The 13,901-nt window shown below is 50.8% G+C and overlaps 1 protein-coding gene across 1 annotated transcript in view; it reads right to left on the bottom strand.

The window, feature by feature from the left end:
• The window catches only part of Adgra1 (adhesion G protein-coupled receptor A1), a 36,711-nt gene extending 23,261 nt beyond the window's left edge, over positions 1-13,450 (bottom strand). Inside the window, exons 1-4 of the mRNA XM_055608942.1 lie at positions 12,853-13,450; positions 12,176-12,372; positions 7,000-7,582; positions 1,463-1,590 (exon numbers count right to left, since the gene is read on the bottom strand). Of these exons, the coding sequence (XP_055464917.1) occupies positions 1,463-1,590; positions 7,000-7,011 (140 nt within the window). The 5' untranslated portion in view covers positions 7,012-7,582; positions 12,176-12,372; positions 12,853-13,450. The remainder of the gene's footprint in view (positions 1-1,462; positions 1,591-6,999; positions 7,583-12,175; positions 12,373-12,852) is intronic.
• Positions 13,451-13,901: the final 451 nt, after the last annotated feature.

Genomic DNA, 13,901 nt, shown 5'->3' with positions numbered 1-13,901 from the left:
CCATCCAAGGGACCACGCTATGAGAAAGATAGACAACTGAGCCTCGTCCACCTCTGCGGGTTTCCACAGGTGCAATGCTTGGAAAGGTCTTTGTAGAGTTTCTACCCATATGACAGGGTCTGGGTTGTCTAGGGTCTCAGAGGGGGAAGTCAAGCTCCTGGTTTTTGGGATAGCTTCTTCTCTCTCTGAGTAGATGCCTGATACATAGAAAAGGCCAGTTTGTGTGACTAAAAGTTTGATTGCCTTTGGTCCACGGTCACCAGCATATCTAGGCTCAGCCTAGCCAGTTAGGGCAGGACCAGCATGGCTCAGCCTATGACTCTCACCGCATCATGACCGTGTACCTGTCTAAGTCTCCTCCTACAGCTTCTGTGTTTTGGGTGTTCTTCTCAAAATCTCTGTTGAGACTTAACGGTCAGCGTGATGATATTAGGAAATGGATGTTGGGGCAGAGTTTAGTGCCCTTATCAAAGAGACCCCTAATGTTTGCTCTTTTCTTTATACCACTGGAGGACTGAGAGAGAGAGAAAGAGAGAGAGGGAGAGAGAGGACCATCCATGAATGAAGACGTGAGTTCTCATTAGACACCAAACCTGCTCAGTACCCTTGCTCTTGACTTCCAATTTCTAGAACTATGAAGAAACAATTTCTATCCTAGCCATTGCTATTAACCAGCCACTCTGTGGTAAGTGGTTAGAGCTACTAAAATAGCCTAAGGACAGTTTGGGCCAAGCCTCTCCTATAACAGTGGTCTTGATATACCAAGCCTCTGCTTGTGACTGCCTATAGCCTGGGCCTAAGCTTGGCTTGTAATTTTGATTATGAGTTTGGTTGTGACTATGCCTGGGATCTCCTCCTCCTGTATCCTAGTGCATCTTCTAGGGATTCAAGCACACAGAAACACACACATCCCCATTCCAAGACACAAGCAGCCAGAAACAAGCTCAGAAGTAGACCTCTGTCTAGAAGACCCTCCTTAGATTAAAAAGTCACCATAGAGAGGGTCTTCAAGGACTCTGTAAGCCTGACCATGGTCTCTTAGGATACTGGAACCCATGTACTTCCATTTTAGGACAGATTTATTTCACACAGTTTTACAGGAACACAGAGGCTGATGTTAAGAAAGGCCAGTGAGGGCTAGAGAGATGGCTCAGCCATTAAGAGCACTTGCTGCTTTTCAGGGGACTCTGGTTTGTTTTTCAGCATCCACATGGTGGCTTATAAGCATCCTTAACTCCAGCTACAGGGGACCAGGCACCCTCTACTGGCTTCCTTGGGCACCAGGCACATATACAGAACACATACATACATGTAGGCAAAACACTCATACACATAAAATATAAATAAAGAACTAATAATAATAATACTAGAAGATCAGAGAGCCCGGATAGAAGGATTGTGTTTCCACAGCACTGTGTCCTTGTGGCCACTGTTCTGGGTGGGTTGGGGTGCGCTTCCTTACCTCTGATGCAGGACGTAGGTGATGACGGAGGCAAGGAGGCACAGGAGCATGACCGCTGTGCAGGCATACACCACGGGGTGCAGGAACTCCCCTGGGTACTGGGGCAGGGAGAGGACAGTCTTTAAATCCTGGAAAGGAAGCAGAGACTTGAGTGACTGATAGGACCAGGATTCTTCTTTTTTAAAGTTAATTAATTAATTCGATTTACATCTTGGTCATAGGCCCCTCTCTCCTCTCTTCCCAGTCTCACCCTCCCTCCCGCATCCCCTCTCCCCTAGAATAGGGGAGCCCTCGTACAGAGACACCCCAGCTCATCTATTCACATGAAGACTGAGTGGCTTGGTAGGGAAGTCCCATCGGGGGGAAGCGATAAAAAAATCAGGCGACACAGTCTGTGTCAGAGATGTCCCCATTCTCCTAACTAGTGGGTGGCTGGGATTCTTTATGTGATTTTTGAGGTGGCCCAGGAGGGGTCAGGCTGGTAGCAGTGAGGGACTCTGTTCTGTGGCTACTCATGCAGGGTGTAGGGCATAGTATCCCAGGAGCCCACCTGGGGTTGGTGTCTGCCCAGGGCTGCTCAGCTGAGAGCATCTTCCCATGAGAGCAGCTCTCAGAGGTAGCATTTCCCCAGTGCTCATATAGGCCCCTGGCCTTCTTTCTATCCATGTCACTGGCTCTGGGCAGACAGGCAGGTACCAGCTTTCACTGCAGGTGTGCCTGCTGCCTTCAGAGACGCTATAGAACATTCAGCCTCCCAACCTACTTCCGCACCCCACACTCATTGACATAATGCTTTTAAATGGCTCCCTGGGGGACTCTCCACCATATTTCAGTAGGTCTTAGCAGCATGAACCTGAGCAGATGGAGAGAGAAAAGTTGTTATGAACAATAGGTATGGCTTCAGGACCTTTTCTGGCTTCTCCCACTTTACCGTGTATCAGAACTGGAGGAAAGGGTTCAAGGTCACAGGTCAAACGAAAGCATTGCTTTCCTGGGGTAGGTCAAAACACAAAGGAACGGATGTCTGGGTTAAAAATCCTGGGGGCCTGGGGTGGGTGTCTTTGCCACTGTGTTTGGGGCACTGGGAGTCAATCACTGCTAGACCTTGAAGAGACACCTGGTCAGAGGATAGCCAGAGATAAGGCCCACAGTGTTCTCATTCCCATCACACTTCTGGACCATAGCTGGTGTAGGGCAGAAGGCTGGGGCGTAGGTGTGGATCTGGGTAGCACATGAACAACTCTCTGGAAGACATGGGGCTCAAGGGATGGGGTGCCACGTAGCCTGTATCCATCCCAGGTTATGATTTCCTAACGAGATGTCGTAAAGTTAACCCTAGTGCAGGTACATTTACTGCCCTCTACTGGGGACTCTCACATCCTGACTCTCACATCCTTGGTCAGTTCCCTGACCAAGGAACTTCCCACTCTTGGCCCAAGGCCCTGGGAAGGAAAATCTGCAGTCTGGATATCTTCGGGGAGGCCCAGCTAAGCAAGAATGCCCTATCCAGCATCTTTGCCCCAAGAAATGCTGGTCAGGCAACAATTGCAGGAGCCTGTGCCTGAGCGACAACAAGGCACTTGCAATGGACGAGGAGATTCTGAAGGGGGTGAGTGCACTCTTTCCCCAAGGAGTATGTCCTCAACCGGTCCTTTTTCCTGGACATCCAGAGCCTAGTCTGGTGGCTCAACTCAGTTATGTAGCATACTTAGGACACTTGTCCATAGGTATTTTTAGGAACATGGCCAGAGACCACCAAAGGACTCAGGTTCAATTCCCAGCACCCACATGGAAGTTACAATAGTCTGTAACTCCAGGGATCTGACATCTTTACACTAATCCACATAAAATAAAAGCAAATAAATTATTTTTTAAAAAAATCTCCTGAGTGAAGCTGGGCTTGGCGGTGCATGCCTGTAATTCCTTCACTCAGGAAGGCAGAGGCAGGCATATCTTTGTGAGTTCCAGTCCAGTGTACAAACCAAGTTCAGGACAGCTAAGGCTACACAGAGAAACCCTGTCTCTGAGGTATCCTGAGTGCCTCTGACTTCGAAACTGCAGATGCTTCCTGTAGTGTGCCAAGTGGAAGGTCTCAGACCCAGTAGAGAGCTGCCTCCTCCAGGATACTTGGTCTGCATGGGAGCTCACACGTCCTTCGCTGACATCTGGCTGCAGGGAATTTGCCGTGGGGTGACAGAGGACACTCTGTGGCCCCTATGAGCATCAAGGCCATTATTCAGTTTGTCTCGGCTCAGCTGCTTCCTTTCAGACAGAAGCCAGTTCCTGAGTCATGGAGAACATGCTTCCTGGTGAGATCAGGATACCATTGCACCTGATGAGCCTGTGCTACTGCGAGGTGGAGTACCCCATGGGGCTCTAAGAACTGTGGGGTCAACTGTGCCCAAGTGGCATCTCCACGTTCTTTTGTACATGGGTTTCTTCATGGGAAGAAATCTGGGGTTTTGACCATTGTTGCTAGTGAGGGGAAGACACACACACACACACACACACACACACACACACACACACACGGGGGGGGGGGGAGGAGAGGGAGAAAGGAAAGAGGAGAGGGAGAGGAAGAGAGAGAGAATATGAGAGCAAATAAGAGAGAGAGCATGAGAGAAAAAGTGCAGGTGAGCTACCAAGCACACAGTCCTTCTCTTACATTTATGTCTTTTTCCTGGAGTTAAAACTCTAGAGCGAAGGGCTGTGGCTTACAAGCCTTCCACAGCCCTCCTTATGGTCACTGTTGCAGGGTATATGGGGTATGAGGGTGTCACAGGGACTTGTGTCCCTGATGGTATCAGACTTTTGTGATGGAAGGATCTGGGGACAGCCATACAGGGCAGAGGGCTCAGCTATAACCGGAGCGGTGCTGCAGTGTCCCTGATGTTCTGAGTTGGGAGCAGTGTTCCACATCCATCCCCAGGCCCTACAGGAACAGCCGAATTTGGATACTCCTCTCAGCAGCTTGAATTCATATAACAAAGCCTCATGGGAGGCCAAATAAGAAAGTAGAACTGTCAGCCGGGTGTGGCGGCACACACTTTTGATCCCAGCACTTGGGGAGGCAGAGGCAGGGGGATCTCTGTTACTTCAAGGCTAGCCTGGTTTACAAAGCAAGTCCAAGTCAGCCAGGGCTCTGTTACACAGAGAAACCCTGTCTTGGGGGAAAAAGAAAGTAGAATTGTTTTCATGTAGCAGGCAGAATGCTCAGAGAGCCAGCTTTCTCTCCACTGATTTTTTTTTTTTTTTTTTTTTTTTTTTTTTTTTTTTTTTAGGATGCTGTCCAGACAGTGTCACACAGCCTTGGGCTGAGGGGCTCATTCTCAGCTGGATATTTTTAGGGAGGCCTCTAATCCTTTGGTGGCTCTGTAAGTTTGGGGACCAGGACCAGAAGGGGTGTAGTCACCTATGAAGACAGACTTCAGAGACTAGGGACAGGATGACCCAGGGAATGACCAACAAGCCTGGTAAGAAACAGGGTTTGGTTTGGCTTCCTGCTTATTTGTATCAGAATGATGAGCAGCGTGCCTTTCTGCATTTTTAGAGGTGACATTTAAAATTCAAAGTAGGCAATGCAAAATGGAGATGCATTTCATATTTTAAAGTTCACACATGGGCAAGTTCCTCTCAAGGAGTCTACTGTGCAAATGTTCCTTGGGCAAGATTCCAGTGATCTGACATGGGGTCAGGCAAAAGCTCCCTGGCTTGAGGACAGTGCCTCTGCAGCTGTGGAGTCAGAGCATTCTTCAGAGCAGTGATGGTGAGCAGGGCTTGGCTCCCAGGTCACTACATAAGAGCTCTCAAATGACTAAAGCCTGTTGTCCAGCCAGCTGTCACTTGCCCCCACAAATTACAGCTAACATGCTGATAACCACATGCTCCTGGATGCTGGCTACCCAGTTACCACACATGTTCCACAGGAACTCCACGTCGGCGAGGTTTGATGTGGAGGTCATGTTGACACTCCAGAGGATGCTGAGCTCATTATCATCTCGTTACAGTGATACAGATACACCCACCGCGCTGTCACAGACCTGAACGTAACCAAGTCAGGGGAGAAAAGAGGTGGCACCCTGATGCCTGGAAGTCTCCTCCATTCTCTGATGAGAGTATGAATACTGAACTGTCAGAATGAAGACCTGGTGAAAACCCACACCAGCAGCCCGGGAGCCTCCAGAGTTGTTTCCCTTTTCTGCTCATTGACCACAGGGTCACACTTCCTACTTACTCCCCAGAACTGTTGGGTGATGCTATCAGCAGGAAAAGAACTTGTGGATTCAGTAACGGGGGAAGGGCCATCTCAGAGAACTCCCAGAAGCAGGGTGAATTTCAGTGGGAGACAAAGGCTGCCCCTAGCCATCTAAGCTCCAGGTGACAGACTGCTTATGTTGCCTGCAGGGTGGAATGATTGTTTCAGAAGCCAATTTGGACATGTCTGTACCCCCTAGAAAATTCAAGAGTCCTTTTCCCATAAAGCCGGCTGCTCAGTCAACAGTCCCATAAATATTCCCACTATGGTCGTTTGAATAACAGTGGCCTGCACAGGCTCATGAATGCTTAGTCACCAGCAAGTGGCATATTTGAAAGGATTAGAAGGATTAGGCGGTATGGCCTTACTAAAGGAAGTATGTCATGGGCTGGGCTTTGAGGTTTCAAAATCCCATGCCAAGCCCACTGTCTCCCATGGATCAGGATGTGGCTCTTAGCCAGGCTTGCCTGTTGTCACATTCCCTGCCATGATGATAACAGACTAAAACTCTGAAACTGTAAGCCAGGCCCCAGCGCATTGCCTTGGTCATGGTGTCTCTTCCCAGCAATAGAACAGTGGCTAAGACTTCTGCCCTCACATGCACTAACCGGTATCCTGTCTTAAGTCATGGCTTCCTTTCACATGTTCGTTTTATATTAGTTGATGTTTTGGCTTGTTCTGCCCATGGAAGGAGTCAGGAAGTTACACAGGACAAGAAGAAAGGAGGGAAGGGTGAAGAGAGTTCAATTAAGTAATATGAAAGCTCCTGGTGACAACGACAAGTGGAAAAATAAATCATTTGAACCCAGGGATGCCAGGTCTGAAGGCACATTGCTCCCTGACCTGGAAACTTTGAATAGAAGGAGCAACGGGGTCTTTCTGGCTCCTCTTCTGGTTCGTTCGCTCCTTCCCTCCCTCCTTCCTTACTTTCTTCTTTTCTTCCCTCCCTTTTATTTATTTATTTGTGGCTCTGTATGTGAATGCGTGTGTGCCTGTGTGTGAGTGTGTGTTGTGGCATATGCGTATGTTGTATGCATACATGTACATGAAGAAGTGTGTGTGCAGAAGCCAGAGGAGGCTGCTTCACCACTTTCTGCCTTATTCCTTTGAGACAGTCTCTCACTGAAACTGGAGCTAGCCCCATGGTCAGCTAGCTCTGACAATCCTCCTGCCTTGGTTGGGGTTACAGGAGCATGAAGCTATGCCTGATTTTATTTTATTTTTTTACATGAGTGATGGGTTTGAACTCAGGTTCTTGTGTTTACATAGCAAGTTTTCTTACCCACTGAGTCATCTCCTCAGCCTTGGTTCTTCCTTCCACTTAGTCTTCCTGGGTAGTCTTCCTCATCTCCATCTGTGGTTTTGTTTGGTTTTGTTTTGTGACAGGGTCTCACTCTGTCACTGCCTCAGCTTCTCAAGTTCTGGAGTCACCAGTGTTGAGTCACTGTGCTCGGCATAGTTACTTTCTTGTTCTTCTCGGTGCTGCCTGCTTCTCTGGTTCTGGGCCAACCCAGGCTGGTTTCGAGAGAGCCCGATGCATTTCCTTGCCTGTCTTTTCAGTGGTAACTGGATCTTATTGATGGATCAGCCTTCCACGGGAAAAGCAGAAGGTAAGTCACTCAGTTTCTCAAAACACCAGCTGGATGTTACATGAATCTGGTTTGCTGTGATTTTCTTTTTAGAGAGATACATGGGGTGGTGAAATCATGAAGAGATTTGAAGAAAGGCATTTTGAAGAGTGTTATGGAGATTTCCTTCTGGGCTGGTAGCTGCCTTCTTAGTGTGGATAGTTGAGGGGAATGTTGAGATCAGAAAAGCTCTATCTGACAGAGAGGTAGCTCTGAGACGTTTCTGGGCATGTAGACCTTGGAATGAACAAAAAGAAAAAGACAAACAAATCAAACCAAATAAAACAAAAATCAAAAGCAGAAAATAACAATAACAATAACACACACACACACACACACACACACACACACACACTCACACACATTTACACAAACCCCAACACATTCTGCAAGCAGAAGCTCTGAGCCGCTGATCAATGCAGCAATCTTCCACCTGCCTGTAAGGGGAGGCAGGGCTAGGCCATTTGCTGGTGCCCAAGTGCCACAGCCGGACCAGGCTGAAACGAACCCATCACATTTGGAATCATACGCTTTTCTTAGCTTAGGGCTACAGAAATCCCCTCACCCACGGTCCCAGAGCTGATCGCACACAGGCAAAGCTTTTCCTGTGCACCTGAAAGTAGTGTATCCCTTCGCTACCTTGTGATTCTCAGGCACTCTGTGGAGAGGAAGGCAGTGCCTTGGGGGTTGTCTGGGTTCCATAGAGCTGCAGAGCCAGGGGTTGAGGGCTTACCCTTTATATATCTCTCCAGTGCCTTTGGCATTTTAAAGTATATCTTTTTTATTTAATTGATTATTATTTCTCTCTCTCTCTCTCTCTCTCTGTATGTGTGTGTGTGTGTGTGTGTGTGTGTGTGTGTGTATGGGTGTATGGGTGGGTCGGGTAAGCGCAGTCTGTGGATCCTGAGAGGAGGCCAAAGAATTTTGTGAGGTCGCTTCTCTCCTTTCACTTTAATGTGGCTCTGGGGATCGAACTCAGTTCTTTTAGGTGTTTGTGGGTCTTTAGTCCTCTCTCCTGTCTTTTTTTTGAAAGTAGATAGCAGACACAAAGGGTGTTGCAAATATACCATGTTTCGGGATCTTTGACCCCAAGCAGGGGCTAGGCAAGGCCCTGTGTCCCTGTCAAATGTGGCTAAGGACAATCCAGTGGCAGTGAGGTAAGCCTAGGGCCCTGGCAAGTGAGGCCTAACAGGGTTCTCTGTAAAAGCTCCAGCCGCCATGGTTGCTACTGCTGTCTATAGTGCTCAGACCACAGCGTGGTCATAACCAACACAGAGGAGCAGCGCCTGATCAGCTCGACTCAAATATTACAATTACAGGAGCCAGGAGCCGACACCACACGGCAGCAGCATTCCACGCCAGGATACCCCACGCCGTGCCACCCCGTATCACACATTCCCACACCACAGCATTCAGCACTGTCATCCCAAGCACATCATCCAGCAGCACGCTAACCACCGTATCCCAGCCACGGGTTTCATCGCCATGCCGCTCCAGAACGCCCCACCATCCAGTGCCGTCTTAATCCTTCCCAGCCTGCTCCGTGCTGTCTTACTCCAGTCCATCCTAAACCACGCTATGCCAAGGCATGTCACCGTAAACCACACTGTGACATCCCATTCCACAAAAGCTCACGTTACTCCACTCCGTATTTATTCCTCACCGTGTCATTCCATACCCCCCCCCCCCACATTCTATCCTATGTTATGTCACATGGGGTAACTCCACAATACCCCAGCGTACAAGAGCGGCTCATTCGTGGCCATTTCCTTTCTCCACGCAATTCTCCACGCAATTCTCCACCCCATCTGCATGACCGCCGCCTCGCTCAATAACACTCTACACCACACCATTCTTTAGCTTTTGGGACAAGGACTTGCCATGTAGCCCAGGCTGGCCTCAGACGCATGTCCGTTTTCTCGCCTCAGCCTCCCAGATTTTGAGGTGATCCGTATGACCTCCCCGCCGGCTCACACCACTGCCCCTTGCGTATCACACATCCCCCCCGCACCATGCATTCCACAATGCACACCCACCCCACCCACCCCAGACCACACACTCATGTGACACCATGCTGTACCATCCACCCGTTCCATCCCACCGTACAGCACACAGCCGTACATTCCGCAGCCCCCTAGTCTGCAGCACACATCCAGACCCTACCTTTTGTATCACACCGTCCGGTACCATACAGCCCGCTCCGTGCCACCCTGCAACACACACCCACCCTGCAGATTCTCCCCACACTCTCCATCTTTACCGAAATCCCGTACCACACCATACAACAAACACCGCCCTTTCTATGTCACTCATCCCACACCACACAGCCTATGCCTTACACGCCATAACACGCACCTACAACACACACCCCACACAGCACATTCCATTCCTCACGCGTGTACCGTGCGCTCCACGCCACGCATTACGTGCCACGCCGTCTTCTTCCATACGTTCTACGGCGTGTCTTCTGTGCCATCCCACCTCACACCCCATGCCCGACCCCACCTCATTCTACATCCCCTGTTCTGTACCACACTAGCCTGTATCACACACCCCACAACACCCTGTCCCACACCACAGCAGAACATGTCTGTCACATCAGTCTGTCTTGTTTACTTCCCCACCCCTAGTTGCCAGAAAATGAGAGCTCTGCAAGCGGAAAGTGCCTTAGTAATTCCACTAAATTTGGATGCTCTCAAGGACCAGCAGAGAGAAGGCGGACGCTCAACAACTCTCCCTGTCATTCACAGGTGTCACTTTGTTCTCTCTGAGAGTGTGCTTTCTTGGTGCTAACTGTGAGAATCACAGGTGACAGAGGGCAAAGCCATCCATGTCTGGGTGTCTGCTAGAATCAAACAGAGGTGCCTACTGTGGAAACAAGCTAGTTTGCCTCAGAGTGTGTCATCCTCCGTGACCCAGATGCCCTGAGAAGGATGGCCCCGGCTTCACATATTGGACTTGGTCACAGGGAGACTCAGACAGGACTAATGTTTGGGAAGAAGAGCATGACGTGGCCTAAGTGAAGGAGGCTCGAATCCAATCCTCTTTTAAGCCCTGGTACATGGTTCAGAAGACCACTAGCTGTGCCATAAGCCCTGGAGAAGGAAGGTGGCTCGCTGCTAGACTTGTGTTGGAGAGGTTCTAGTAGGCACGCTGCAGGTAGCTATGGTGCCTCAGCCAAGGCCAAGCAGTCTCAGAACCACTGACCCTTCTGCCCCTGGGTCCCAGGTGAATCATCCAGCACCCTCTCCACAGCCCGTAGACATACAGAAGGTATGGCACCTAGGTGGGCCACCCATACTGTGTCTATTTCTCAGATACTTTTCATCTGCAAACTATCAGTTGACAGTAATAAAATGTCTGAAAGTCCACAGGCTCCAGGCCAAGTTGCCAGGGAGGCATTTACAGTGTGGGCTCGTGAATGGGCAGCCTTGGGCTGCTGAAGTCTGGCACTGCCCTTGTGTGGAACTGTGATCTCCACAGGGCTGTTGGCAACTGCTGTGAGTCCTGCACATGGAGGCGAAAGCAGGCAGAGGGCAGGCACTTCTAGCATAAGGAGATGAGTGTGGGTGAGAGCCAGAGGCTTGTAAGAAGCTGGAAGAGGCAGGGCTGAGCTGGGCAGTTAAATTCTGCCCAGTGGGTCCCACAGGGTGGGCGCTGCAGCCACCCATGCCTTCTGAAGCTCCAATCAGTTTACCTATCATTTGCCAAGGGCAGGTTTCCATTTTGCAAACATCCTGCATTTGAGAATGAAAGCCACAAACCATTCCAACTTAGGGCTGACAGCCATGTTGGGTGTGGCACCTGGGGGCAGTAGGAGACAGAGGCAGAAGCCAAAAGACCCTTGAGCCCAGGCTGCTCTCCTTTGAGAGCTGCCAGTGCCTGAAACAGGTAACCTTGCTAGGGTCAGGGGAGAACATGGACACAGCCTCTGCCTCAGCCAACAATGATGAAGTGATAAGGGTTTGGGTATCAGGGGTCCCTCTTCTGGGGCATTTTGTATGGATCAAGAAGCAAGAGAGCAGTGACTCAGACAGAACGCTCCTTACGAGGCAGACACACAGGTCTGCACCAAGCCACCTATGCCCATGTCTTGGCTACCGACATGTTATCCTGGTGGTCATTGGCATTCTCAGCACGCACCCCAGTTCGAGCTGCCCCTGTCAGCTGTCCCTTAGGAGCATACACAATACATTATTTACTCGGGTGTCAGCCTTTCTGGAGGCCAATAGGCATCGACCACAATAAAAGCTTCTGGGAGCCTTCAGGAAAGGCCCCACCATATCTTGGACACTGTTCCAACCCACTGACCACACTGTCCTTACCCCTTTCTAGGGGAGATAAGCACCCCTCCCCCTCTTGTTGTAGCCATAGCTGCTGAAGCCACCTGACTTTCTGAAGAGCAGGGACAGTGGGATGGGCCTGGTGACCTGACTGAGACCCCCTGAATGGGAGGGAACCTAATCTAGGACTAGACAAGGTTTCCCAGGCATGGACAAGAGCCCCATGGATGGATGCCACTCTGTTGATTAAATGATTCGACATTGCCGTGTGCCTGCAGCTAATTAGTATGAACAGCACCAAGTGAGCCAGTGAGCAGACAGACCCTGGCAGGCAGCCAGAGACCCAGGGCAGCCAGACCCTGCTGCCCTCAGCACCACCCCCATAGAGCTCTCCCACCCCAAGACCCAGCACATGCTGGACAGTGGCTAACTGCCTAACCACCCCGTAACTTACTTTTCCTGCCCAGGCCTCCTCCACCTAACGGAGGTGTTAGCCCTCGGTCTAGTGTGAACGGCAGGGGTTTGGCCCCTTGCTCTGTGTACTCACCATGAGCCCTGCAGAGTTAGGGAGGCAAGAGCACCGGCAGGGTTGCTGACAGAGACCACTATGTTGCGCCCTTCTCCCCTCTAGCCTCCATGGCCATCTGGAAGGTCAAGTCCCAAACAGAGTCACAGTGGAGTTCCTGGGAAGGCTCCCTCAGAGTGACTGTGACAGGATGGACGAGGACCTGCAGGCTGACCCACCTGCAAAGACAGTGCATGGTCAGAGGGCAAGGGAGGGTTCTCCCAGCCCATTACCGGTCAGTACCCAGATGTACTCAGCCCTCAGTCCCTTCCCAGGGTTGCCCTTTTCTGGCTCCTATCAGCCTGGACAGCCTGTTGGAGTCCCTGGCTCAGCCTCCAAATGAGGCATCCGTAGAGGTGACAACCGGAGCTGGGACTTGGGAGGAAACCTGGCTCCCGGCAGCCAGGAACCATCCCTAAAGTAGTCTCTGCTCACCACCTCGACATAAGAACGCAACTTGCTTATTTCAGGCTGCACAAGCCAGACCAACACTGTCAATTTAAATCACGAAAATCAAATAATCCTGAACAAACCTCTCAGTTCCCGGGGCAGACCCGGCAGGCAGAAGCCAGACCTTGAGGGCTGGCGTCTCCTACATGGACATTCTTGCCTGTGCTGGAACTATGTGGTCTTGCTAGGGCTTCAAGACCCAGACTTACCCAAAGTTATTCAGAATCCACCTTTCCCAACGTCATGAGCGGTCGAACCCCTTCCAGCGTTTCTGCTCCAGCAATGGCCCTTATGAGTGGATACCTTGGCCGGCCAGGAGCTTGGCCACAAGCGCAACTCCTTCCCTTCCCTTCTCAGACACCAGGAGGAAGCCAACCAACTTCTCACCTATTTTGGTAAAGGCAGCTGGAGAGGCACAGGTCTCACGCTTCTCATAGGCAAGATGTGGCATGTCCCTCGTGCTAGGGGACAGCTTTCTATGACGAAAGGCATTAGACGGGAGCTTGTGAGTGGAGTTATCAACAGATTGCAGGGCTGCAGCCTGGCGCCTGGCAGCGGCCAGAGCACTGCGCTGGGGACAGAGCTCTGCACCCGGAGGGAGTGAGTCAGAGCCGAGAAGAGCGGAGAAGAGCAGGCATCCAATGCGCACTCTGCAGGCAGTTTCCAGCTCTGGGTTGGGGGACGCCAGCCGCCTGCGCGCCTGATTTCTGCAGCAACAGCCAGGGGAATGAAGGACCGGCCGGGAAGCAGGAGCTGTAACCATGGGGACTGGGGGAGGCGCGGACCGCGGCAGCGCGGTGCCCTGGCTCCCTGCGGCAGAGCGGGAATGGTTCTTCCCAGCCTGGCGGCCCCGCTGCCCGTCACACTGCAGAGTCGATTTAAAGAGACAACCGACCAGCGTTTGCTGCTTGCTTCCAACAGCTACAGACAACTCACATTAAAGCATTTCCCCCCAAATTTCCCCCAGGATGATGTTATTTCGTCTTTTTTTTTTTTTTTTTAGAAGAGAGCCCTGTCTGTCGAGGGCTCCAGGAACGGGAAGGTGAAAACGGAAATTGATTTTTGGAAGAATCTTCACAATTCCTGTATTAAAATATTTCTCAAATCCAAATATGCTGAAACTGAGGTGAAGACCATCTGATCATGAGTCAGCAGGGCTGGTCCTGCCTGTGGACAGGGCCTGGCTGGGCAGAAAGTGTCTTCCCTAACCCCAATGCTGTACCCCTTCTCCCGACCTGGGCCAAAGAACTGAGCCCGG

This window comes from Psammomys obesus, unplaced genomic scaffold (genome assembly GCF_907164565.1).
Source record: "Psammomys obesus unplaced genomic scaffold, mPsaObe1.curated_primary_1811, whole genome shotgun sequence".
In the NCBI taxonomy this organism is placed as follows: Eukaryota; Metazoa; Chordata; class Mammalia; order Rodentia; family Muridae; genus Psammomys; species Psammomys obesus.
This window is presented reverse-complemented; position numbering and strand designations above follow the sequence as displayed.